The following is a 27,033-nucleotide window of genomic DNA, read 5'->3' on the forward strand; positions in this document are numbered from 1 at the left end:
TTCTGTTCTGTCTGTGAATGCTGCTGCTCTCTTCTTAACCATCACAGTGATGAAACACTTTTTCTGTAAATAAAACATTTACTACATTGAAAATGATATGTGTTGTCTCCAGGCAAACAAGTAAACATATGATTCAGCCAAGAACTGTCGCATGGTATTTGAGTTATTACTGCAGTCTGACTAAGACAAAAGTGCCAGGTAGTGCTTCACTGTGTTTTCAGTGAGAGAACGTTTGAGAGACAGCAGGATGGCATCATGAGCCGATTTTGTATCATGTAACTCTCTTTAGAAATCATTTGACCGATTTATGATAATATCAAAACAACTTCACCAATTTGACGACATGCAACAAGTAAATACAAGACAATGAGGAACCTGCTGTAGTTTAATGCTTTGTGCATATTGAAGTCTGCTACTCAACAGTGGTGATGGAACTTCTCAAAGCTTTTTTTCCCCATCACCTTTTTGGGTCGTCTTGAACGTTTCTGTTGTAGTTTCTGCAATTTGCAGCGTGTTTCTGTATTTGCGTGTGTTGTGACTTTTTTTGCAGCTCATGTGTCCTCAAATTGATGAAGTTGTTGATTTAAATAGCACCTGTTTTTTTCTATTTGCTTGTGTTGTCCTCATTTGCACCTGTTTTTCCCTATTTACACGCGTATGATCATTTGTAGTGCATTGAGCTCTCTCGGCCACCGTAGGTTTTTAAACACCAAACAACCCGGTAAACATGGGACTGACACGACCTGTAGTTGGTGGAATGGCGCCCCCCAGCGGCACGTGTCCCTCCTGCTCCCCCGCCGCCCCCTCAGTGCGCTTGTGGGTCTCTGCTGCTGCTGCTGAGCTCCAGGACTCTCACAGGTAAGAGGTCAGCAGGTCGGACCGGAGATCACCTGCTCCGGGATTCAACCTCAACCTGTTCGATTGGTTTTAGTAATGGGTTTAAATAGTTCTCCATGGCAACCGAGTTCACGACCACAGCTGCCAATCAGAAGGCTAGCTCCTGGACGCGTTAGCAGGTGGCTAAGCTAACAGGTGGCACACAGGAGAGAAAATGACTTCACAAAGTTGACCTGCTATTAATGAATCTAGTGTACTCGTCCAACACAACTTTCTACACGTTGTATTACAATTGATTGGAGGAAGGTGGAAGGTGTTTCTGCGCATGGTTTGCTAATGATTTTATCACACACACACACACACACACACACACACACACTGATGAAGCAGTAAAATGCTGATGTAAAGTAAACGTGGCCCACTTTTTTTATGATTTGCTTTAAATGGGATCGTGGCTCATTTTATAAATTAAATGATTTATGATAATGATTATGTTTTTAAATCTTTATATTTCTTTCATTGGCAACAATCAAATGTGTAAAACTAAGTTAAATTATTCCTACTAAAGACGTTAATCCTTGAAATGGGTGATACACTTATAGGATGGTATGGTTTTTATAGTTAAAAAATATAAACCAGGCCCTGTAATTTGCTGAAACATTATTCCAGTTCAAGTATTGTGTCTTCCTTTTTCCTCTATCGTATTATTTTGTGTCCCAAATACCAGCGGAAGAAAAAGTTGTTGATCAACAGTGATCAAATGTTACTCAAACATTAGTGATCTGAGTATTAAAAACATGTTAGATGCTGTTGTGGGAGAGTATATGGAAAGGATTTGAAACAGAACACATTCATCATAATGAAGTAACCTGATTTTTTTTATAGGTCTTGAGTATAACTTTGAGTTTTTTTTTTCAAACAGTGGTTATGATTGATGGCACAGAGGAATAAGAAACAGACATATACAATATCGCAGGATTCATACTTTAAATGTTCTGTGTTAGGTCAAGCTATCAATACACAACTGCTCATCCACACAAAAAAAAGGTTTGTGAACCAGACTTAGACCACTGCAACTTGAAGTGGTCTCAGTAAGTTGACTTCTTCAGTATCATGATTGAGAGAAGGATACTACCTGCTGTAATTCCCATTTGAAAGTTTTTTAGTTTTCTTTCCATTTTAACATTGATCTTCCTCAATATAAAATCCGGATAAGTTCAAAATATCATTAGCCTATGTTCTTGCCATCAGTTTTAATTGTTTCAACTTCTTTAGTGAGAAATCCTTACATTTGATCACAACCCAGTGTTTCAACTTTCTTTCCGTCTGCTTCTATATCAAACCGTCTGTCTGTGCATTACAGGTGACGCAATGCCTCAGATTGATGTGAACGTCAAGGGTAGAAGAGGAGGAATGCGTCCCAACACCTGGAAAGCAAATGGTCCGGTCAATGGTCATGCCCCAGGCACAACTATTGTTAATGGAACCGCCTCTCATAATGGCTGCCCAGCTTCTGCCACTAAGAACAGTGAGAGCACACCAGCTGGCATCCTGAATGGTACCAAACCACAACACATGGTTAATGGTTATATGAACCACGGGCACAGAGGCAAGTATACTAAAGCAGCGCCCCCGGGGACGCTCAGGAAACGAGGAGGTGCTGTTTCTGCTGTGAGTGATGCCTCCGCCGGGGTCAGCAGCAGAGACATTTCAAATGGTGTCTCGGTCAATGGAGCCGCCAGTTTAGACTTCGTAGCTTTGCTTGGTAATTGTGAGGAAACAGCACCAGGGCCGAGCCTGTCGGCCTCAGCAGCAGCAGTGAAGGACCAGAGGAGAAGGAAGAAGATCAGACGTAAGAAAAGGTGAGTCACCGACCTGATGGTTGGTTTATGATAGAGCCAAAATGCTCATTAAGTCATTATTATTCATTGTTTCTCCCTTATATAAGTTCAACCTGAGACTTTATGACGACATATTGACAGGGTGTGCAAAGAATAAAAATACCTCATTGTCTCCTCCCCTTTGACGGACCTGTTAACTTGGATGCAGTTTTAATTTGGGGCTTACAACTGTCATAAGAATCAGAGATGTTCCGATCTCTCCCACTAAATCTCTGTTACCTGGACTTTGCCCATTGGCCGATATCGAGTACTCATCCGACACCAGTGCATTAAAAAATGTATATATCAACCTTTATTTTTCCTGCAGGCTACGAACCCTGTATGGAAGTGATGATTGCCCATTGCAAAGAGACCCTGAAGTCGCCTCTGTGCCACCACAAGAGGAGGAAGACTGGGAGAGCGAGATCCAAGACGTCACAGTCACTGGCTGGGAAGAGCTGTGCTTCGGGCGCTGCCCCTATGGTAAAATGTCTCCCTTCACAACTTATGTCACGATATGTTTTGTTTATTTATTTTTCTATAAGAGAAGTTTTAGGTAGCACAGATGTTCGACTGGAGTTTTCTGCCTCCTCCAGGTCCAGAGGATGTGCTTCATTTCGCTTTGCGGGATCTGACACTAAAGCAAAGAGACCAAGTCAACCTGCATCTGACGGCCAACTACACTCCTGCCAAACGCCACCGACATCCTCTCAAGATTTCCTGGCTCTCCACTCCCCCTGAGCCAGGCCAGTTTGAAGACGCTGACGAGTAAGCCAGACATTTTCTGTCAAGTTAGAGGAGTGCGTAAGTCCTCACTTTAAAAAAATTAACTTTTTTAGTTAGCTCCTAATGGCACTGTGCCGATTTTTCTTGTTGTAGGGCCCATCCCGAGAATGTTTGTTCAGTTGTTATCTTTCTTGTTTGCACTAATCTTAAACATTCAATTTACAACTTTAGGTTAGTATCTATGCAAAATCCAATTGTTGAATGCTATTGGAGGATGGAGTCTGGGTTGAAATCACATTGTTTTTTATCATTGGTTCTATTTTATATTCAGATTTTATATTTCTTTTAAATCGCTAGATTAATATCTGTTAGGCATCTGTGATCTTAAGGAATGATTTTAGTTAATGTCCCACTTCGGTGACTTTTTTCAGGATTGCTTCTGCTGTTGAATTACATAGCTCCATCATTTTGCTCGACTTTTAAAGAACTAAAATACTAGTTTCTATCTTTTAAGTTTTTGTGTTTGAATGCATTAGTTTCGTCATTAGTTGAGCGGTTATGCATTCAATTGTATTGTTTATTTATTGCACATGTTCACAACAAACACATGAAGAAGAAGAATCTTAATTTGGGACAGTCGACCTTACCAAGAAATTATGGATTGATTGTGTAACAGCGACAAAACATTATCTGTCTGTTTAGATCTTCATTCTCATAACAAGAATAAATCAATTTTGATTTCTATCTTGTGCTCAACCGTTTGTATGCATAATTCCACACCTGAAGATGAGGTTCAACCCTGCAGAGGGCGAGGTGGCCCACCTCAGCTTTTCATCTATTCATCCCATTTAGCTGCATTAATAATAATGTAAAATATTTTAAGTTTTAACGGTGGTCAAAGGCACTTTACAGTATTACCAAAAACTGAGCGCAAATAATTACAATAACAATTAATATAAAATACACATCATAATCACACATTGAAATACAACATACTCGTCCAAATCATTAAAAGCAACTCATGGATTCACTCGTCGTATCTGGTTTGAATAGAACTGTTGTTTTGAAATGAAGCTTTTGAGACGTGATGACAGTATTTGGCCACTAGATGGAGGAATCGGTGTAAGCTTTGGTCGTCTCTGCCTTCACGCCACACACCTTGGAGAGTTCATTGGGTTCATTCCCAAGGACTTGGGAGACACAAGCACTTACTTGCATGCTGCTCAGTTCCTCACTTCTCTCAGGGGCTTCATTCTGACCGCCAACAAAAGAGCTGAAGGAGTTGCAGGCAACTGTTAGCAAGCTGATTAGAGTCATCTAATAATGCTAAATCATTCATGTTCACAGACACCATGTCAATAATAGATCGAGGTCATAATCCCCGTTGAAATCCACAGCCGTGCGGTCTGATGGGACTCTGTAGTTGAATTTTAAGCAGAGCTCGGAGGGCTTTTTTTTCTCTCTCTCTCTCTCAAGCAAAAGTATGCAACAGATCCGTGGCTATCAAAGAGATGAAGTCACTTTTGATGTTCCCCAGCCCTTTGCGAGGATTTCATTGTTGATGTTGAGGGCAAATGTGACTGCAGGAGCGGCGATAATGGGGGAAAGATGAAGACATTGTGCTTATTCCTGCTGTTTGCAGTGATTGATCGGTCACTGATATGTCAAAAGTAGGTTTACCATAACACCGTAAGGGGGGGGCAATGTTCATGTGCCTTTTGTGTCTATGCAGGTTTTCTTTTGGTCAGCCCCCACCACCACCGCCACCACCAGACAAAAGACATACAGCTTAGAGCTGAGTGAACTTTATTGCCTTTCTTTGCCTGTACTCGATGGCCTTGTGTTAGAGTGACGACCTGTCAAGAGTTTCCCCCCACCCCCCGCCCCTTGCATGCTGGGATAGTTTCCAGGATGTTCAGCCCTGAACAGAATAAGCCAAAAAATGTATGGATTCATTTTTATCTGTGTTTGTCCTCATGTGTTTGAAGCATCGGTTTCCAGGAAGCTGACCCATACCGAGTGCCATTGTTCATTTACTGCACCGATGATCATTCTTTTGCAAACTTGGCTTCGCCTTAAAGCGAAACATCCACTCCAAAGCAGAATTCCCATATGCTATTTATTGGATCTTTTAGACAGTTTAATAAATATTTGCGAGCACGAATAACTCCCCCAAGTCCAGAAACCAGAAAACCTGATGGAAGCCTTTTAGCTGCTTCTTCGACAGGAAGTGATGCATCGTCGCAATCTTCACGTCAACGTGACCTGTTTTGTTTGAAAGTATTACGAAAAGTATTTGTTACTTTCACAAATGTGCCTGTTTTAAAAGTCCTGTTCAACACCCTCGGCCTCCTCTCCCAGCCCATCTGTTATTCATTGTCATTGGAGCGGCTCACATACTGGTGCACTCTCACTTTTAGCTCTGGAAGCCTCGGCTGCTCCACATTGTCAAATCCTGACTAAACCAGCATTCAGGATCATAAAATGGAGCATTGGCGTTTGCATTCAAGGGATTTCCCTTTACTGCTGCAGTAGCTGTTATAGTCTTGCATTTAGACATTTTGTGGGGTTGGAATAATAGGAATAGAAATAATACATCTCATACATGTTGTAACCTTGGTGATTTATTAATGGTCCCACTGAATCCTCTCACCACATCCTGTGTTGTGGATAAATAAGCAGATATAACGCCTGAGCTGACCAGTCAAACTGCTGCTATGGACTTTATTGCCCACAATGTGGAAAAGTCTTTAGCTCTATAGAAAAACAAGGACATGGATAACAAATACAAATTACTAAACAAACTGTAAATCTGGAGAGCTTGGACTTTATTCACAGCCAGTACAGCAGACCCATTCCAAAAATTACATGAATACAGTAACCTATATTTCATATTTTAACAATTTAATTGCACTTTGGAGAAAATATGTCTTGTGTCGGTCTTGTGTGTTCAACGACCCACCCAGGTAATATAAGTGCATTAATGGCCAGACCTTGATTGTAACAAGAGTTTCTCATGCTGAGATGACTTTGGGAAATCCGCTCCAGGCCATGTAGCGCCACATTTCTCACATGTGAATCACCACCAGTTCATCTGGTTCCAGTGTGACCAGTCATTTAGCATTCAGCATCGTTATTGATCTGACAACATAATGGTTTGTTAGCCTGGCACAAGAAGAGACCCAGGAGGAGACAGGAAGAAGGACTGTGGTCAGCTCAACCTCCTGCAGCTAAACCAGAGGCAAACACGCTGCGGTAGTGGATAGACATTTGTCATGAAAATCACCATCACCCTGACAGTGCGGTCCTATAATGATGTTTCTTCTTGTTGAACACGTAGATGCTGCAGCCAGATGTCTACATACAAGTGATACTCTCCCGTATATATATCTTAATGTAAACAAATCCAATGTAAAGACTAAAACTAAAGATAATTCAATATAAAAAAAAGTAATGTATCAATTGATTTCTTGATAGTGAGAGTAGGTGGAGATGCATCATCCACCTTTATATACAGGCTATGCTTGAGGCAACTCTAATATATAATATTGTTATTAGTAGTGTTAATGGCTTCCTGTGATGTTCTGGGATATGTGTTTATGTACTGTATTACTTGTTGGCATATACTTTGTGCAGTTACGTAAATGATGCAAAAGTATTCGTTGCAGATTTAATTTCAGCTAACAGAAGCTTAACCCTTACTTGAAATTCAGTTATTTTAAAGACACTAACATGTAAATAACTGCAGAATATACTCAACAAAGGTGCAGTTATTATAACCCCATAATAAAGAACCTCACCCTAATCATAAAAGTTTCCCTGTAATATTAGTCGAAGTAATACAAGCTAAGCTCTGATGCTGAACCATCATGTAACAAAGTACTGTAGTTAAAGTATTAGATTATTAGTAGTAGTTCACCATGAGGATGAATAAGTTCCCTCACATCCTTCCACACAAACAGCATGTAATACAGTATGTGCTGTATCAATAGGATCCTGTAGATGACCTCCCACAGCGTGTGATAAATCCTCCAACCGGCCCAGACAGGCAGCCCTCGTGATTCTCTTCTGTGACTCACCTCCAGTCGCGGCTTTTTCATCTCCTCAGCGTGTCCGGTCATTTTCTGCGCCTTCTCTTGATTGATCTTATAATGGCATGTTGGCAAGTACAGGAGGATGCCTGTGGGCAGCTAACCACAGCCAGAGCTAACCAGTACAAAAACATAAATTGGCTGTTTTGGGGAGCAGAGATTCCAGTAAATTAGAACAATTATCCGCAGTCCACTCGTGAAAATTGGTAAAAGATGGAAACTACAAGGCTCCTTTGGAAAATCTGCCTCAGTCGGGCTAGATCCATGCCAGTGTTATTTAATTTGAGATTTTATTTTTTTCCCCTTTTTTTGGCAACATTAAATTTAATGGCTCCTTGGCATTTTAGATACTCTCCACTTCCTGGAAATGGTGAATAGTGTTTAATGGCTTCTTTTAGGCTGTGAGGTTGTGAGCACGTTGATTTCTCTGTGATTCTGTGGAGTCAAAGTGTATCGCTCCCAAAGAAGAAGGTTCATGGTTTCCTGTCATTGTGACTTGACCCAGTAGGAAGACAGCCAGAGTATAAAGATGTGGGTGATGGACCACTGAGGGGAAAAAAAGCATATTGCCTGTGGAAAGAGTTGGCAGTCGGCCACTGTAAAGGTTACAATAGCCTGATGACCGCGTTCACTGTTTCCTAACTTTGTGATGAGAGGAAAAGGTCTTGCAATGCTTCAACAGTCTCATCCATCTTAGATTGTCGCATATTCAATCAACTCACTGCCTTAACATCCAACAACATTATTGCTTTTTATGTTTTCATAATCTGTAATCAAGATTTAACATATTATATATGTTTTGTTGTAAGCTGTTCTGAGAGAAGCCATTGCCACATCTGGTGAACAGAAGAAGGGCAACGCATTTCGCTGAGTCAGAGTGATTGGAATTGGAGGCGTTTGCCTGGAGTCAAATCTTCACCATATGGTGAAACTGGAGCGCTGCAACCCTGGCTCTGGTAAACCTGCTTCCTGTGTGTCACTCTCCTGCTATTCTAGGACATCCTTGTTGTAGCACGATGTTTTTTATTAGGGTACAGTAGAGGAAATACATGCAGTATGTTTTAACACAAGTTCCCTCCTGATTCGAATTATAGCAACATATTTCTGCTTTGCTGCAGCCGCAGTCAGGCTGGTATAAAAGGAACTGTCGCAACTGTGTCTAATTTTATGAATTGAATCATGATATTAAAAAGCACAATATGTCTGGATAATTCCTCAGGGTTATGGGCCCATTGTGTGCTGAAGAGGATAATATTTAAGAGTTTGTGTTGATGTTTTTTTTCTCCCTTTGCAAACAAAGTGGGCTTGGTTTGAACAGCCTGAGGTTAGTTTAGCTCTGGTTTAGACTTGCATGTGCTCTTGTTGTGCCCTCCTCTGCAGCATACAAGTTACAATCTCTTCTCCAACTGTAAAAGGCAGCTCTTCTTCAACATCTTACGAGACCAGTCTATAATTTCATAATTCTTTTTGAAAAACTGGACAGTTTTTTAGATTAAAAGAAAATGATCATTGCTTTTTTTGTACCTTAGCCCATTTAATTAAATCTATCAAGTAGGAGATGACTAATTCATCATCACGAACATTAAATCACACATTAATTCTGCTATTGTAGAAGAACAAACTGCAACCATGAGACTTTGGGGATTTTTTACTTGAAGACAAAAAAAATGTAATTATCCAAATTAGTGAAGTTGGTTTGTCTTAACATTACAGCTGAGAGCTAAAACTGTCTCAGCCTTATTGAATTCTTCCAGTGTTCTTATTATCTTAAGCTAGGTTTTCAGTGGAGATGTCTTCTGGACTGAGCACCCAGGAATTAAAGGGTTAGTAGTTGCCATGCAGGCATCATTTACAGCCTGCAGTACTGTGCCAGGCCCAGACAGAGGCAGTGTTTATCAGCCATGCAATTACTGACCCTCTGGCCTGTTGGGATGCTGGGCTCGTAGCTCGGCTGGCTGCTGTGCACCGGCCTGTGACGACCTGAACGTCTGGCTGCTCTGCCTACCTGTCTGCCTCCTACTTGCCTGCTTTCATCTGTCTTCCTACCTGTTTGGTAGCCTCAGACTGAGTGCCTCTCACTCTGCTACTCAGACCACTTGCCTGGCTGCGTCTCTGGACGCCTGCCATCCAGTTGCATCTCTCCTGCCTGTCAGTCTTGCAGCAGCAGCCGGCGGCTGTCACTCTCCGCTCAATCTCTGGGCGTCTTTTGTCTGCCCCCCTACCCGCTCGCCAGTCTGGCTTCCTAGTCGAGGGGCGGCTGGATGGGTGCCGGATAACAAGCACCCCGCAGACCCACCGCTCACATACAAGAACGGAGACGGGGAGGGTGAGAGAAAAGAGGGAGGAGGGCACTGTGACAGATGAAAGGAGAGATAAATGGAGAAAAGGGACAGACAGAGGAGAGGGATAGGGAGGGAGCACACACAGCGAGAGAAGGTGTGGAGAGAGGAGGGGATGGAAGGAACACGTGGAGATACAGAGGAACAGAGAGAGACGATGAAGCAGAGGGTGGAAAAGCAGATACAAGATTGGGAGACAGAGGGGTGTACTGCTTATTAAGAGGCTTACTCTCGACTGCTTTATCTGTATTGAATTAACACACATACGTACAGTCAGTCTGAGGAGCAGCACTGAGACTAAAGGGACTCTACATGCACAAAAACCATAAGACAACAAAATCCACTCACACCTTGTACACAGGCAGACCCACACAGGCAGCGGTCTATAGTGTCAGACTCCCGGGTCTCTGTGCGCACAATCACTGTGATGAGACCTGGATCTGAATTACAGATAAGACTGTCTAGTGTAAAGTGCTGTAGTCAAGAGTCACACATTTACAACTCACTTGTATAATACATGACTTTGACAGGGGTTTATCTCATCAAGGCGGCCGGGGCCTGGAGTATCTCCTTCTCTGCTCCGACTCCATTTAGAATGAACATCTTATAGTAAGTGGGTTTGGAATTATGCTATTTATTTAGCTTATGAATAAAGTAATGCATCCTGGGATATGTTGAAAAAGGAAATCAATACTCAGATTGTTTATCAGAAGAAAAAATACAACTATTTTTATAAGGGATTTACAATATTGACTTCTCGTGGATATCCGATATACAGATTCTTTCAAACTCGTTTTGATTGATTGTCGGTAACATATATATGCACATATGCAGTTACAGAGAGCATTCAGTCTCTTACAGCGAAGTTCACAAATTATTATTCCTTCTCCTGTTGTGTTGACCCACTGGCAGACATGCAATTCCTTTCAAAATACACTTTCACTGGGCAAATTAAGAAAAGGATTTTGTCAGAGATTCTGTATTATCTTATCTGCCTGTCCTATCGGCAGAATTATTTATATCTGGCCGATATTTCATTTTAAAGCCTTTATCTGCCAATACTGATGATGTGCTGATATTATTTTTCCTAGTTTTTACATTTCTTAAATCAAGGCATTTTTTATTTCAAATCATTGGAATAAAAATATATTTGTGTCAGTGCTTGTCAAGCAAAAAAAAAGCAAATCCAATGTAAATCCAATATAAATGTTAGCTTAAAGAATTGTGATGGGCATTTTCCACATTTCTAGATATAAATAAGTATTTGATCAAAAGAAATCAAAAGATTAATTGATTACAAAATAATAGTGCAGCTCAATGTGTGAGATGCATGTACGTAAGAGCTGGTTCTCTTCATTCATCGTACCTTTTATTAAGAGGGATTACTCATATAGTCAACTGGGCTGTGGATAATTATTCTCAATCAGCCAATTTTTTTATTTATTTGGCAATTATAGAGTTTAATTTCATGATATGTGAATATGTTGCTATTGTCCTTGGTCCTTGTGATAATTTGAAAATGTGTCAGTTTGGCGCAAAACAAGTTGAAATTGTCAACTTTAAATTCAGATATAAAGCCTTTTTTTGTTTTTTCCTGAATAGAGCTGGAATTGTTGAGATTGCATTCGTAATTGTAAGTCATTTATTAGATTCTTTTTATTTTAATATCATTGTAAATTTAATATATTTGTGTTTTTCAATGCTAATCGCCTAAAAAAACACCAGTTTGAAAATGTGACTTTGGGCTCAAAGAATTGTAATGGACTTTTTCCACATTTCTAGATCCAAACAAGTAATTGATTAAAACAGATCTACAGATTAACTAATGGTGAAAATATTTGTGACTTGATTTTCGTGTGCTGCTCAATGTGTGAGATGCAGAAAAGAGAGTATTTGATGTACGTCCATTGGTTCAATCATCATACTGTTTTTGTTCAGTGTGGAGTGATTGCTCGTGGCATTAGCCTCCATGCTGTTTGCTGAGCTTGTAATTATGTCTTTGTGTGTGTGTGTGTGTGTGTGTGTGTGTGTGTGTGTGTGTGTGTGTGTGTGTGTGTGTGTGTGTGTGTGTGTGTGTGTGTGTGTGTGTGTGTGTGTGTGTGTGTGTGTGTGTGTGTGTGTGTGACAGAGTTGAAAAGGAAGAGAGGAGGGGGTGGAGGGGGGGTTGTATCAGCCTCTGTTAGTGTCTTTGATCAGCAGGGCTGAACCCAGAATCCTCATTCTCCACATTACTCTGTGGAGCGATAAGAGGAGTAGTAGCTCGCCAACGTACACCTCCCACACCCATTTCTACAATTCACAAAAACACACACACACACACACACACACGCTCCTGAACACCATACATCACTGAGGAATCTGCCCTTTTAAAGATGAATTACATTCACTTCCCCTGTCTCGGTCTGCCTCTCCCTATTTTCTCCTGCCCTCCTTCCTCCCTCCTCTCTCCCGGCGCATGTGTTGTCTTTCCATGCCTTTTGTAGCTGTGGTCAGCGGAGCCATCTTTGCAGCTGTATCCACAGTCATAACTAACTTTCCGAAAGGGGAAGGCCCGTCCAACAGCACATAACAAAGGAATGTGACCTGACTGTCACAGCTGATAGAGATATCGGCAGGCTTGCGTCTTAATTTGCTCTCGAGCAATAGCTGCTGGTGGAGCTCAGCTGTTTCCTCCTTTATTACATGATCCGATAATTGCCTTGTGAGACAAGCCTGTAATTATACAATGTTTAGTTTTGATCTGCCATGGAAAACACGTCTTGACTCCTGCTCTAAAGTGGAAGAGATTAGTGACTGAAACCTGCGCTTCAATCTGTTCCTGGTGATCTGCTGTTTTGCGGACCCTGAAACTTTCTCCTAAATCTGTCATGTCATCCATAAACTTTAACATCAGTGGCTGTGGGCTCACGACCACACATGCTAATTTCATCCTCTTTTTCGGGGTCACTTCATTCGGGCTGACATGTAGAGTAGTTAAACCAATGTTGTGATTTTGTTTAAGGGCAAATGATTACTTTAATAGTTTAATTAGTTCGACAAAACATATTCTTTGGAAGGTGGAAGTCTGTATTTTGTGGAGCACTTTGTAACCTTGTTTAGATAAGTACTATATAAATAAAGCTGTTATTATTGTAATCTCATGAAATGGGATTTTTTTTGCAGGTTTCCTTCATGATAATTTGAGTTTGTGTGAGTTATGGACGGAACAAGTTGGAAATGTAAATGTCAAGTCGAATTATAAATTAGTTGGTTGGCAGGAAATTAATCAGCCCCATTTTGATGATTGATTTTTCGTTTGAGACTCTTTTTCAATTAAAATCTCAATACAACTTGGTCGGACAAAATGACATCATTGCTGCATTACAAGCACTTATCACAATTTTCATTTTATAAAGCAAACGATTTAAGATGATAAATTAAAAATATTCTCCTGTATTAATGAATAGTATAAATGGTCATTGGAGTTTTTAAGGTTCCAAAAGAATCATCAATTAATCAGGACAACAATTGAAAGATTGATCAGAAGTGAAAATAAATTGCTAATTACTTTTTTTTTTCAGATTTATATTTTCTTTAACAGTAATGTAAAGGCTGGCTTGATCAAAGCAGATTGTTTTCGCGCCTGGTTATCAATCACCAAATGTGACCTGAGGAGTCGGGACAGGATTTCCTTTGTGGTGTCCTCAGATGATGCTCAACATTCATGTCTCTTTATTCACAAAAACTGGGTCTCATACATTCTCAGCATGTGGTGAATGAATCACTTTGCTATACATCACCAGATAAAGAGGAAAGCGATCCCCCTGCATATTAATTAACCCGGCCATGTTCTGTCGTGATCCCTGTCTGAGACCTCTCTTAGCATTGACATAGAACAGAGCTGTGTGCCGTCGATTTCCTTTTTTTTTGGCACAGCGTGGGCAGAAAAGTGGGCATCTGCTGGAATGGCACCTCTGTGCCGGTGGTGGTGTAACCTGGCACCGGCTGCAGAGAGATGGCAGCGTCGCAGGCAGACAAACAGAGGGAGCGGGCAATGTATCCAGGACAAGCAAGGTCGGCGGCAGGTTGATTGAGTGCTCGTAGGTGTGGGTGACCTCCTTCGCTTCCCCTCAGTGGCAGAGCGGAGAGGAGAGGTTGTAGCGCTGCTGTCTGTCCCACTTTCTCTCTCCTGTCTCTCTGTCTCCATCTCTGTTCCTGTGGTTACACTAACAGACACGTTCTCTGCTCCCGTACACTCACGTTTTTACACAGTCCTGTACAATATGTATTCTATATATATATGACTATATAACTTCCATACAAACTTATCAGGGCACAGTTCAATGCTGTCTCCTTCTGACTACATTCCTGCATACAGTGAACATATTGAGTATACATTGGTGGGAACACACACGACATATAAACACCTTGGACTTTGACCGTCACCACTATATAGCATCGAAGCAACGCCCTATAATGTCGAGCCTATGTTAAGTTGAGCTGTTTGTCTGTCACCTTATTCATCTCGGCCAGCTCCATCTTTTTGTACAGGCCATGTTATTACTGTATATTAGCACAGCCATGATGGTCGCAGAGCATTGATCACACTTAATCCCTGTGCCAGGAGAGCAGGTTGTTGAGTCAGCTGGCGTACGTGTCCTTGTGTGTTGAAACGGCTCCACCACTGAAATGTAACAGGCAGGTTTAAAACCTGGCCGTCATGTGCAAATGTGAAAAGCACAGCACAGCAGAGCAGATCTGCGGAGGACAGAGAGCGGGTGCAAGGTGATAATTTAACAGAATAGTGCGGGAGTAGACTTATTTGCCTTCGTGCCGAGAGTTAGACGAGAAGGTTGTGATAACCCTCATGTCTGTATATTAGATATCAAGGTCCAGCAGGCAGTAAGCCTAGCTTAGCTTAATGGTTCTCTAGCTGGAGGGGGGGATGGGGGGGGCGTACTCCCTCGAGGGAGGATTGATGACACTGGGAGGGGGCAGGGGGTCATGGATGGTCAGGGGAAAAATACTCAAGTCAAATTAAGTTGAGTGAATTTGATGCATTTACATGTATCTCTCTATAAATACATTTGGATGCAATTTTATTATTTGTTAATGAAAATGATAAATGTCATATTACAAGGGTAAGAATGATAACAACAGTTTTGTGGTTTGATTTTGGTGGTTGAGGGTCAAAGGTTAAAGCTCATGGTGACAACATGAGTCAATGTTGGGGGCATACAATCAGAAGGCAGGTAAGTTTAGTTTGGCACATGCCACAACGTTATTGATAGCCCCTGCATAGCATTAAGTTTGGAAGACAGAGGAAACTATTAATAATCAACACATTCCATCTTGTTAGTTTAAAAAAGACAAAACAAGGTTTTACCAGGGAGGTGGAGGGGGGACGGGGATGAATGGAACTACTTTTTTTGCCGGACACTGTTACTTCAGTAGTCGCTTCTTCTGGATCTCTTCCACCTGTTGCCAGTCTTTATGCTACGCTAAGCTAATTGGCTACTGGCCATATCTTCATATATAGCCTACAGACATGAGAGCCATGTGATCTTATCAAACTCTTTGCAACTAAGTTTTCTCAATACAGCCACTAATCAAGTTGTTGTTTTTTACCATGTTTTTAGACCGGTACCTCATTTGGCCTTTCATTTCTTCATCCTCTGTTTTTGTTCTTCAACCCTTCAGTTCTGTTGCTGTCGTGTTTCACAGATCTCTCTCATCCTTCCTCCAGCCTTCAGGGCCCTGAACGAGCCTTTAAAACTCCCACGCTTACACCTTGCTGGCCTCTTTTGCTGTGCAAGTTTGTTTTGCTTGTTTCATCTCCTCAAGTTGAACCTCACAATGCAATTTAGTTCTTCATCGTCAGCTGGATGTGCGGTACATTTCTTGCTCCTTCTCCGCTGTCACACACCTGCCGCCTACCTTCAGGCTGGGGTTTTGAGAGCTACGATAGAGGTCCATGCTTTGGTATCTAGTGGTCCGGATGTTTCTAACAGGTGACCTTAGACACCATGTATCTATGTCTGCTGAGACATGTGCCTGGGATGATGTGTGTCCATGTGGGTGTGTGTTTGTGTGCGTGTTGGCAGCGAGGGCTGCATCCTCTGGGGGGTCGTTGGGGGCTCACTGTAAACAGATCTTCGTGGGCATCAGCAAATCCCCCTGGCTGGGCCATGTGCTCTTTACCATTCTGTCATTTTCTCTTTCTCACACACACAAACGCACACTCAGGCAGGCACATAAACACTCCCACACATGCATTCACACATATTCCTTATCTGTTGGCCAGAGCTTTCAGCTTCTCCCTCTCTCTCTCTCTCTCCTTCTCTGCACACTCTTGCACAGTCTCTCTCTACCCTTCTCCCTGACAGTGGGGCCTCCCGCTTGCTTTACCGTTTCCAGGAAGTGGGTAAAACGCGTCTTGAGTTTCCCTCCCCTCCGCTGCGAGCTTCCAGGTGGAGAAAATAGACTCCGCTGTCACCCTCATCCAAATCGGTCCCCACGTTGGAGTGGAAAACAAACAGTGGAGCTGCCTGACGGCCCCAGGGGGACATGAGAACCTGCAGGAGTGTTTGAACTAATCTCATGATGAGAAATGAACGGTTGTTTCTCAAAGCTGCCCTGCTGCGTTTTACCTGCTTCCCTCTATCCTGTCCTTTTTATTCATTTGTCATTTCTTCCACATTCTACCCTTTGCACAATTCATTCTGCCACCAGGACTTGAGTGTGTTAAAGATATGAGATTTTGAAAAATAATATGGCAGCCGACTCCTGTTTTCCTTGTAAAGACATAGCGGCTGGCGCCTCTCAAAGAATGAAAGTCACACATCCTCCGCGTGCGCTGTGAACCAAGCTTCTTCTTCTGTTAGAGTATCTGTGTCCTTCCCAGTAGAGCAGTTGCTCCTCCCTATGTTTGCCAAAAATTCATTAAAAAAGATTGATAGCCAGCTCCACTCTGCAGTGATGTAAACATGACATGACACATGGGTGGCACAAATGCAGTAAACAAACCTGTCACCTGCCCGACGTGCTGCTCCTAAACCAGACACACTGCGGCGGCACCTTATTTTTACACAACGATGCTAACAATGCTTTCCATGCCAACTAGGTGTTAACTGCAAGAGTGACCAAAAAAACATGCATTTATATCACAAATAGTGACGCACACGCTTTGGATGGTTTGGTCCAAGTGGGTTTTTTGCATTTCAATGTGTTGACTTAATAGTGTCTGCTACAACAATATGAACTCTTATGTTGAAAACTATATTAAGGTGCGATGATTCTCAGAAGGAAGGCGATGGTCCTGCTTTGCTTCTTAGAAAAAACAATTAATCATGGGCCTTAAAGCCACAACCTGTGCTCCCACTGCAGAGTGAAGCTGGGCGGCTGCCAGCAATTACAAGCAGGACTTACATTAGCACTATTATAAAGCGGTCTGAAGAGGCAAAGGACATAAAATAACCATAAAGCTTTAAAGGAGCCATGTGTTTACATACAAGTATATATTTTTTGGCATTGTTCATTTTAGGTGATCAGACACACACACACACACACACACACACACACACACACAGTAACCTCCATATCAATGCTACACTTAGGCTACACAATGATGACCTGTAAGTAGAAAAGGACAGATCTTATTCCTATACTTCAATCCAATGGCAAAGCAAGGCAGGTTTATTTATTTTGCACAATTCCGTCTCAGGGTAATCTAATAATAATCTGACATTAGAGACATCAAAAATAATAAAGACACAAATAATAGCACATAAAATTAAATCATACAGTTGTTTTTAAAGACAATGAAATCACAAGATAAACAAAACAAGTGTCATTCTTTATGACTTAAAGTGGTTGTGTTGATATATTTTTTTATTTAAATGAATAAACGCTATTACTCAAGACGGTTGTGGCTGTCTGGATGATTTTTTTTTTCTTACACCTATAAAGACACATAAAATACTTAAACATGTTGAAGATAAACACATGAGCTAGTTTTTTTGGTGTCTTGTTTAGACAGAATTCACTTCATTCTTGCTGTGGTTTTAAGGTGCTTATAGGCTGATTCTGTAATTGCCTTTTTGTCGCTGTTTAGATTTGAGTCTGTTTAAAAACTTTCTTCCACTTTTTTTATTTGTTCAACACCATATAGAGGTGGGTGTCATATGCCGAATTGTCTCTGATACTCATTAATCGACTATTAATCATTAAACAACAATATTAAATGTTCTATTATAAGGATGGACACTGTGAGACATTCAAAAAAGCCAATACAACATGTTTTATGATAGGTTTATTTTTTAGATGTGCAGAAAGCAGAATCATCAATAGAATATTAGGATTCACACAACATTACTCACCTGCAGTTGCTGTAAAACAAAATAAAACAGCACCACAGTGTGGTCTTCTTCACACTCATTATTACCATTGACAAAGAATATATATCTTGTAAACATGATTTGAACGGGAGGAGCACAAAAAGCCCCCCTCCACACACACACACACACACACACACACTCACACACACTGTGGCAGTATCAAATGGTCAACTGTGTGCATAAAAAGCTTTGATACAAGCCTAAAGTTGTTTCTTGCTGAAGCTTCCAGAGTAGATTTGGAAGGGGAAAAAAGGGGTTTATTGAGTTCTTCAGGACCCCTTGGAAAAGTCCTGGCTGAAGAGAACTATTGACTATCTGTAGCAGATTTGCGTTCTTGCGACTTTAAAGGAGCTTGTAGGCAGAGTAGTGAGAGAGAAGTTAAGAGGCCTGAGGTGTCGAACAATTTCTGTCAAGGCTGCATCATCTATTCTAGGGGTTGAAAATGTGCCAAATTATTGTGTGGAGGCACTGACAACGTGGACAAACCCTTTTCTTGATCTACAAATATAATCTGTACGAAAGACTGGATAACAGTTCAGAAGGGATGGAGGAGTGAGGTGTGCAGTATCAGAAGGTGGCAACATCACTGCAGCCTCAGAAATGTGTTGTCTTTTGGAAATAGTTCTAAAATATGTCCCTTATTATGTGTTGAACATGAGCTACAAAGAATTGTTCTCATTGATTTTTTTCTCTTAGACTTTATTGAAAGTGTTCCTGTCAGGCTGCCAGGCAAAGAAAACAACAGATTATATGAAAGTCCCTCTAAAGTTTTCACACAACAGCTTTCTGCCATTTTGGCAGGTCTCTCAGTGAGCAGCGCTTTGGCACGTCTCCCTCATTTGTGTGTGATAGTTGTTTGCTGAGTTTCAGGAAGGCTCACACTGCCAGCAGGCCTGAAACAATAGAGCATGGTTTTCTCAGCCTGTCGCTGCTCGGTGTAGGCCCTCGCCTGCTAGAGCGAGAGCGAGAGGGAAACTCGGGACTTGCCACCTCCTGCTCCTCCTCCTCCTTCCCTCCCTTCCTCTTCTCCACCTCCTCCTCCTTCTCCTTCTCTTTCTCCTCCTCCTCCTCTTCCTCCTCCTCCCTCTAGCTCCCCTCTCTGATGACTCAGAGAAATGTGCTTGGCTTGGCTCCCGATGCCAAAGCGCAAACCAAAAGTCGGATGAAAACCGAGTGAAATTAACAGAAGAGTCCTTCATGAGAATTTGGCTGGATTAAATCTGGCTGGCTGGAAAACTTTTTCAGATGCACCGGGTTAATAGATGCAATAAAAGAGAAAGATTTGTTGAAGATGGACCAAACGGGTTCATGATTGGTAACTTATTCATGCATGTTTGTGCGCTGGTTGTTGGAGCCGGTTGAAGGCAGCCAGTTGCTGCGAAGCTCAGTTGCAAACATCGATGCTCTGTTTCAAGGCTGTTGAGTTCTTGAGACACAAATCTGCTGATAAGAAATAAGTGTTTAGCGCTTAGTCATTACGGCTGTTTTCAATAAGACGGATATAAATTTAGTTCCTTGCTGAGACTGCGATGTCTATATTTTCAAGGATCTATTTTCCTCAACCTGAGCTTTAAAAAGATGCCAAAGAAAGATGTTTTATATATTTTATCTCAAAGTGCCTCTTGTTTTTCTGTCTCCTTATTTGTTGTCTATCAGAGTCATCAGAGTTGACTGGAATTTGAAATTAATGTAACACAATTACTCTCATATTACAAAATGTATTATGTGTCAATAAAGACTGGTGCAGCAACTAAGTAACATAATACACTCCAAACAAGTTAGTAATGTCAATAAAGAAAAAAAATGTCCCAACAATAGAAACTGGTAAATGTGAAAACTGTTTCAGCAGAATCATTTAAAACCTAGAAACGTATAAATCATGCAATCCAGTCTGTGGAGCAGATTTTTTTTAATTCATTTTCTCCAGTAAAACATTCTCCTTATATGTAAATCTCCCTCAGGATCAATAAGGTACCTATTAAATAGTATTAAATAGTATTAAATGTATGAAATTAATTATGTTTGATAAAGCATTACAATTTAATTAGTTCATAAGTTGTGCTAAACAGTCATGTAAATCAAATTGGGTCCAACAGTATATTTTCTGCATCTAGAAATTGTTGATTTGTCACTGGTAAAATTGTTGAGTGTAATGAATAATTTCTTCTCATCGTTGAATAAGATTTATACTGTATCTTATTACTGTTTGGACAATATTTGTAATTTCTTTTCATAGATCTGGATCTTCTTTGATCTTACCAGCAGTGCAACATGTACAGACATGCAAACCAAAGCTGGAATAGAAACTTGACTCGTCACTGTTCTCTCATGTCTCCATGAGAAGGATGCCACCTACTGAGAATAATCCATCACTAAGTTGAGGAAAATATTCTTTCTTTTTATTCTTTATAATGTTTTATGGCAGCAAGAGGATTAAAACAGGTAGATATGTATTCAATATTTGTGTATCCAGTAATATTAGAATTGAATTTAAAATTAACCAAAGCAAACAAACTGTTTTATTTGTAGTTTAAATTTTTGTTGTAAGCTAAACCAAATTGTAAAAACAAAGTATAATACTGAAGGATGAGTAAATCAGGATTTAAAGTGTAGAAACTTATTCAAAAAACATTTACACATGCATTATACATTGTCCTTAATTAAATAAAATAATGAATAATATATGTATGGCAATTCTAGTGCAATGTTGGCAAATATTTAAGAACACTAGAGCCTGGAGATCTTTCACTGGGACCCGAAGTGGTTTTGCAGAATCACTTACAAAGCGATTTCTCCATGACTTATCAGTCGTGTTGTTTCTTGTCTGACCACTTGACTTTTTCATTCAGGTTTTATGTGTCACCGTGGCTAATCTGCAGCTCGGGCACACTGAAATTATAGCCGTGGTATGTCTGTCCAGTTGGCCTCGCAGACTTTCCCCGGCCAAGTCGCACCGGGACAGTGTGCCGTCGCTGTGTGTGCTGGTAAGCTGTATGTAGCACATCTCTGTATAATATACTTTTAGCTGTCAATGAAAGGTATTGTGTCCACTTAACAGACTTCCACTTTTCTCTTCTTCTCGTCTCTTCTTTCCTGCTCTTCCTCACTTTTCAAATCATCTATTTCTCTCCTTCTCCTCCAAATGTTGTTCCTCTAAAAACTCAGCCTACACATTTTTTTTCTCCGTCTCTGGGAAAAACAAATAGTACTTAACGACTGATCTCGTATGATCTTGCATTTGTCATCACTGTTTACCGTTCCATTCTTGGTCTGCTTTTTCTTTCCTTTTATTCTTTTATTCATCGCCCACCTCTGTAAGCAGGAGAGTTCACACAGCCCAAGCAAATGGCCCCGATAGTTTCTGTCAGAAATATGAACTCCTTGTCCCCCCCCCCCCTCCTTCAGCAGGTCATCAATTCATCAGTTTTGAAAATAAGATATTTGACAAAACCTCCAAAAATATCAAATTAGAACGCATTGACACAGATGGATAATGTGTCGATAATAGCGCAGCAGATTTTCTTGGCAGCTCTTTACAGTGTATTAAGTTTAACTGTTGCCTGTAATATGTTTGGCCAACTACAATAACTGCTCTAAAGCTAGCATTTATTGATGGGCCCCCCAGGGCTTGAATGCCAGCCTTGCACAGTTCCCTACCATGTGGAAACATCTGCTTTGCTCTCTGCTCTGAAGTATCACCCTTCAGATCACACATCCACCCTCTGTCGTGATCTTAATAGCGAGAGCCTGTGGCCGTCTGATTCACACAGATAAGCGGCCACAGAGACACTATCACAAGTCCTCTTTACAAAGAGATACCGCTATATTCCTGTTAAGATTACCCGTCTTTTTATGCTCCATTTGGTTTTGCACACCAAATCATATGAGGCGGCATATTGTCGCCCCAGTGTGTGATTTTTAGTTAGCGTGCCGACTTTCCTGAACTGACTATCTTGTCCTGCTGTTCGTCGGTCTCTTTCACACTCCGTGACGATCCCCGCTGCCGTCACAATGACGGTAAAACGACCCCCCCCCCCCCCCCCCCCCGTTTAATTTAATTGTCGGAAAGACAAAATGTGGGCATCTTTCCTGCCTTCAAAAAAAGGGGATACTGTTAGTCTCTCCTATAAAGAGAAAGCGCACACACACACACACACACACACACACACACACACACACACACACAGTCTTGCTGACCAAATGGCTTGTGCAACACTGGTGATGAATTTGTTAAAGGAAAGAGCATGATTGCCAAGCTACTTTGGCCGCTGAATAAAAGTGTGGAAGTGAGAAAGAGACATTACTTGCCTCTGTATCTGTTTACTTAGCACCACTGGGTGCACGCTCTATATATCTGTGTGCGTGTGTGTGTGTGTGTGTGTGTGACAGAAGTAGATCGTGAGCTTGAATGTGCTTGTTGCACAGAAAACTTTTATGATGAACCTGATTTGGCCAATTTTTTTTAACTGTTTGAGTAATGGACATGATTTATATCTAATGCAGCTGCTGGACATGCAGACAAATGTGTGTGTGTGTTTGTGTGTGCGGGTTTGTTAGGTGCTGTTTAAAATGGTTGGCTCAGCTCCCCTGGTGGTGGTGGGGGGGGGGTTGTGTGTGTGTGTGTGTCCAAAACACACACTATAACTCTTATTTCCTTCTCATTTGGAACTATAAATGGAATAATCTCTCTATTTCCATTTTTCCTGCATCCACTCAACTGATCAATTTCAAACTTGGTGGGGATGTTGCTGAGAACCCAAGGTAGTACGGAAATCGACTGCAATGTTTTTTAGGATGAGTGGTTTTCGGTAAAGCTTCAAACATTGCCTCTCTACATGTTACTTAACGTGAGGAAAAAGGAAAAAGGCAGAACACAGACCCAGACAATTTACAACACGTACATTCCAGGGTTTTAAGAATGGTGTAATTTAGCTACTGCATCACTTTCTAGACCGTTACCCCAACACAATCTGAGTGGAGCGGAGCAGCCAACTCCAGCAGTAACAAACATGCAGTGGGAAGCTGTTTGGATAATGCTCTCAAGAAAGCATCAAGCTGGATGGACTCCAGCCAAGCATTCAGCCCTGGTTGTATTGCTCTGCCAACCAGGGTGCTGTTTACATTCATGTCTGTTAAGACTTGTATAACAAAGGCACTTAAACTTTGTTAAGAATTTAATAAAAGTTTTTTTTGTATATCGTCATAATAAGCTTATGGATTCTTGAGCTGGGGCCCAAAATATTATTTGTCAGCTTTCAGTGACTTTTAACCTTTGACAACCAAATTCTGATGAGTTTATCCTCGAGTTAAAGTTGAGGCTTGTGCCAGACGCAATGAAATACCCTCCATGGGTCACAAGGCCCCATGAGAATTGGGCGGAGGTCACAGTGACCTTTCACTGTGGAAATCCTAACACCTAATTTAACCAGTTCATTCTTGAGTCCAAGTCATAAATTGTGCAAAATATGAAGAAATATGAATATCACGTTTGAGGCAGTTCATCAGTCTTATTTACCTTATAAACCTACATCGATTAACAGTTTACCTTGTCAATCACAATGCTCATTGGCTTGTTGTTGGCTCCATATGGAATCCTCTGAGGTCAGATTATATCATATCCACAAGAAAAAGAAAACAGTCAGTGGATTAAGACCAAATAACTACTATTACGGAATAATTGTAGAAATTAATATGTTGTGCTGTTAGTTGGGCGGCTGTGGCTGAGGGGTAGAGTGGTCGTCCTCCAACCTGAAGGTCGGCAGTTCGATCCCCAGTCTGACCCATGTCGAAGTGTCCTTGGGCAAGCTGCTGAACCCTGAATGGCCCCCCCTAGAATATCAAAGTGCTGCGAATAGATGCACTGTATGAATGTGTGTGTGAATGGGTGAATGTAACACTGTACTGTAAAGCGCTTTGAGTGGTCATCAAAGACTAGAAAAGCGCTATATAAATACAAAACCATTTACCATTTAACCATTTAGTTGTTCCTCGATGAAGGTACAACATAATCAAAGAGAATCAAGTGAAGGCAGATTTCTACATATTTAAGTGATTGCTCATGTCGGTTATGGCTCGTCTTTAACGGAGCTGGAATTTGTAGGGCTCGGTGCACATGACCTAGATCACTTGATGCCGCTCATCTCCACCAAGAAGCTGAGAGTGAGAAAGACTTTCTGTGGTTAAAATGTGTCAGGGAAATTCCTCTGTGACTCACACTAATCTGGTGTCGGCTTGTTCTGAATCAGGGTTTTGTGGAGTCCACCAGCTTCTGGCCTCCTGCCTCTACCTCACCCTGTCTGTGTGAGTGTCTGGAGATGGTCGGGCGTAAGACCAGAGAGTGGGCGTAGCAAGATGCAGTCTGTGTCATGACACTGACTCATCCCTCACTTTCTAAAATCTCTTGATTTTTCTTAAATATTCTCCGTCATGACTCCTGTTCTCACCACACCCCATCCTGCCAGCGTTACACACACTGTACAGACTACTGTAGCTCTACGCTTGCCCCCACAGGCGTTTTTCTTTCTTTTTCTTTTTTCTGTTGTAAATCTGGGTCAAGACCCAGTTGAGAGCTAAGGGAATATTAAAAAATTTGCCTCTCAAATATTCTGAGAAAATTGGCATTTAAAACAATTGCATTTGCTTTTTCTAACAGATACTTCCTGAATCGATGGAGGGATGTAATCTGCTGCGGCCTGTATATGTGTCATTTTTTTCAATCCAAGCTTGACATTGGGCCAGAGGCCCGGTGCACCCTGGACAGGTCCCCAGCGTATCACAGGGCCAACATAAAGAGGAAAACAACCATTCGGAATTACCGGGAGAGATCCCATGCAAACACTGTTAGAACATGCAAACTCCACACAGAAGGACCCCTGGCTGAACCGGAAACCTTCTTGCCAACCACCACGCCGCCCTGAATGCAGCACTGTGCTTCCATTATACTGTGCATAGATGTGTATACTTCTGTTGTACTAACTGCCGGCCTCTACTGCAACTTACTGTTTGTTCATTCACGTCACAGAGACAAAGAACTGTGTTGTCCTTGTGAGGTGGTTTGCCGGCTAAAGTTAGCATTTAGCTTAAAGCTCCACTGCGTTTAAGCACAGTCTCACAGAGAGACTGCTCGCGGGGCTGTAGATGTTCAGTCTCTTTAGACACAGAAACTTGTTGTCTGTGTTAGATAAGTATATACGCCTGCGGCACATACATGTCAATTCCAGGAACACATTCAATGTGATGACGAACATCCCATGCGCGACGTTCACTTTTAAGAAATACCTGCAAAGAGGGAAGAAAACCTCATGAGATAAATCTACAGATATACCATTTATATCAATACACATGGGAAGTAACATAAATGTGTATCTGACTTTGCTGCCTCAGTTCTTTTACGTGAAAGAAATATCTCTGAGGAAATATAGTATATCACTAATAGATGTAATGGGACATTGATCTGCAAACTTTTTATGACTATACTTTAATAGGGAATATGCAAATCTGGAGATTCTTGACTTAGTTGAAATGCTCTATTCTGATTTTATAAAAGAGTATATGTCTATAGGTGCATTTATTGGGTTTGTATTGATTATAAACATTTTGTTGCAAGTTAACGGTAGAAGCTTTCTATCTAGTTGTGTAATATGTCCCAGGTAGACAGTTTCCCCTGGGGATCACTCCTGCACCCCCGACCCTCGTCTGCGCTGTCAAAGCAAACATGCTGAATAATCTACTTCTGACTGGGAACTTGGCAACAATGCCTAGAGAGAACAATGAGAGGACAACCATGCACAGAAAACAAGCTTTTTCCTGGAGAATGAGCTCAACTGTCAGGACAGAAGGTTTTTCTGAAAGATTCCTCGTGTAATTTTTATGGGGGCTGTCACTCGAGGGGATGGATGTTTTTAGAGCTCCCATTTGTCAGGCTTCGTGCCTGAAGACAAAAGTTTTGTCAAAATCTTTACACCATAAAACAAGTCAAGAACTAAACAGTCATGTGACCAAAAGGCCATAAAGCACACCGTGAACTGTCTCTTTATGAACTTATTATCACAGTCATGGCACACACACGCACCAGTGTGTGACTCAAACCCTGTGACCCGCACAGAGATTCCTCCCACATAGACTGCTGGTGTGAATACTGGCACAGGGCCTAGAAGAAAAACATGTTCTACAATGGCATGAAAAAGTTTGGGCACCCCTGGTCAACATTTCTGTTCCATCCAACACTAAGCAAACTGGTTCTTTTACAGTTTAATCATAACAAAACAGGAACTTAACTAAAGTTTGGGCACCCTGCATGGTGACACCCCCTTAGCAAGTGTCAGCTTGTAAACAGATTCTAGTTCAGTGAGAGTTTTGGGGCCGACCTGCTTGCACTGGCTTTTTGAGCTCTACCCACAGATGCTGGTTGAGGTCAAGGACGTGGGGAATCTGCGGGTCAGCTTGCACCTTTTGAGGTCGTCCATTGTTGATCTTGAGGCATGTTTAAGATTATTCTCCCGCTGTACAAGCAATTCCCCTTTCATCTTCACCATTTTTTTTATATACAGTACAGTTTATAGTGTTTTCTCCCAGAATTTGAAACCATTCTTCTCTTAACCAGTTGAAATGTCCCCTGTGCTCAACACTTGATGAATTCTTTCTGGATGCCCTGGCCCCAGTCCAGGTTTACATCCCGGAGTCTCCATGAGTGAGTGACTTAGAGAGTGATCAAGTTACACCGTTGGTCGGCCGAGCCCATGTAACATACCCACCAAGCTGCTAATTTGGCTTGAATTGGTTTGGC

General features: G+C 41.5%; 1 protein-coding gene across 1 annotated transcript; it reads left to right on the forward strand.

Moving 5' to 3' along the window:
- The first annotated feature begins 782 nt into the window (after positions 1–782).
- On the forward strand, positions 783–4,187 carry LOC128437224 (uncharacterized). Its single transcript, XM_053419288.1, has 4 exons — positions 783–858; positions 2,201–2,699; positions 3,046–3,200; positions 3,314–4,187. Exons 2-4 carry the CDS (start codon positions 2,209–2,211, stop codon positions 3,487–3,489), a joined length of 822 nt encoding a protein of 273 aa, XP_053275263.1. The 5' UTR covers positions 783–858; positions 2,201–2,208; the 3' UTR covers positions 3,490–4,187.
- The last annotated feature ends 22,846 nt before the right edge of the window (positions 4,188–27,033 follow it).

Source organism: Pleuronectes platessa, chromosome 3, assembly GCF_947347685.1.
Source record: "Pleuronectes platessa chromosome 3, fPlePla1.1, whole genome shotgun sequence".
NCBI classification, from domain to species: domain Eukaryota; kingdom Metazoa; phylum Chordata; class Actinopteri; order Pleuronectiformes; family Pleuronectidae; genus Pleuronectes; species Pleuronectes platessa.

Bases quoted from the DNA above. Each gene is read 5' to 3' on its own strand.
- LOC128437224 (XM_053419288.1), top strand. From the start codon at position 2,209: ATGCCTCAGATTGATGTGAACGTCAAGGGTAGAAGAGGAGGAATGCGT. The intron at 2,700-3,045 runs GTGAGTCACCGA...TTTTTCCTGCAG, and splicing joins AAGATCAGACGTAAGAAAAG to GCTACGAACCCTGTATGGAA. The intron at 3,201-3,313 runs GTAAAATGTCTC...TGCCTCCTCCAG, and splicing joins CTTCGGGCGCTGCCCCTATG to GTCCAGAGGATGTGCTTCAT.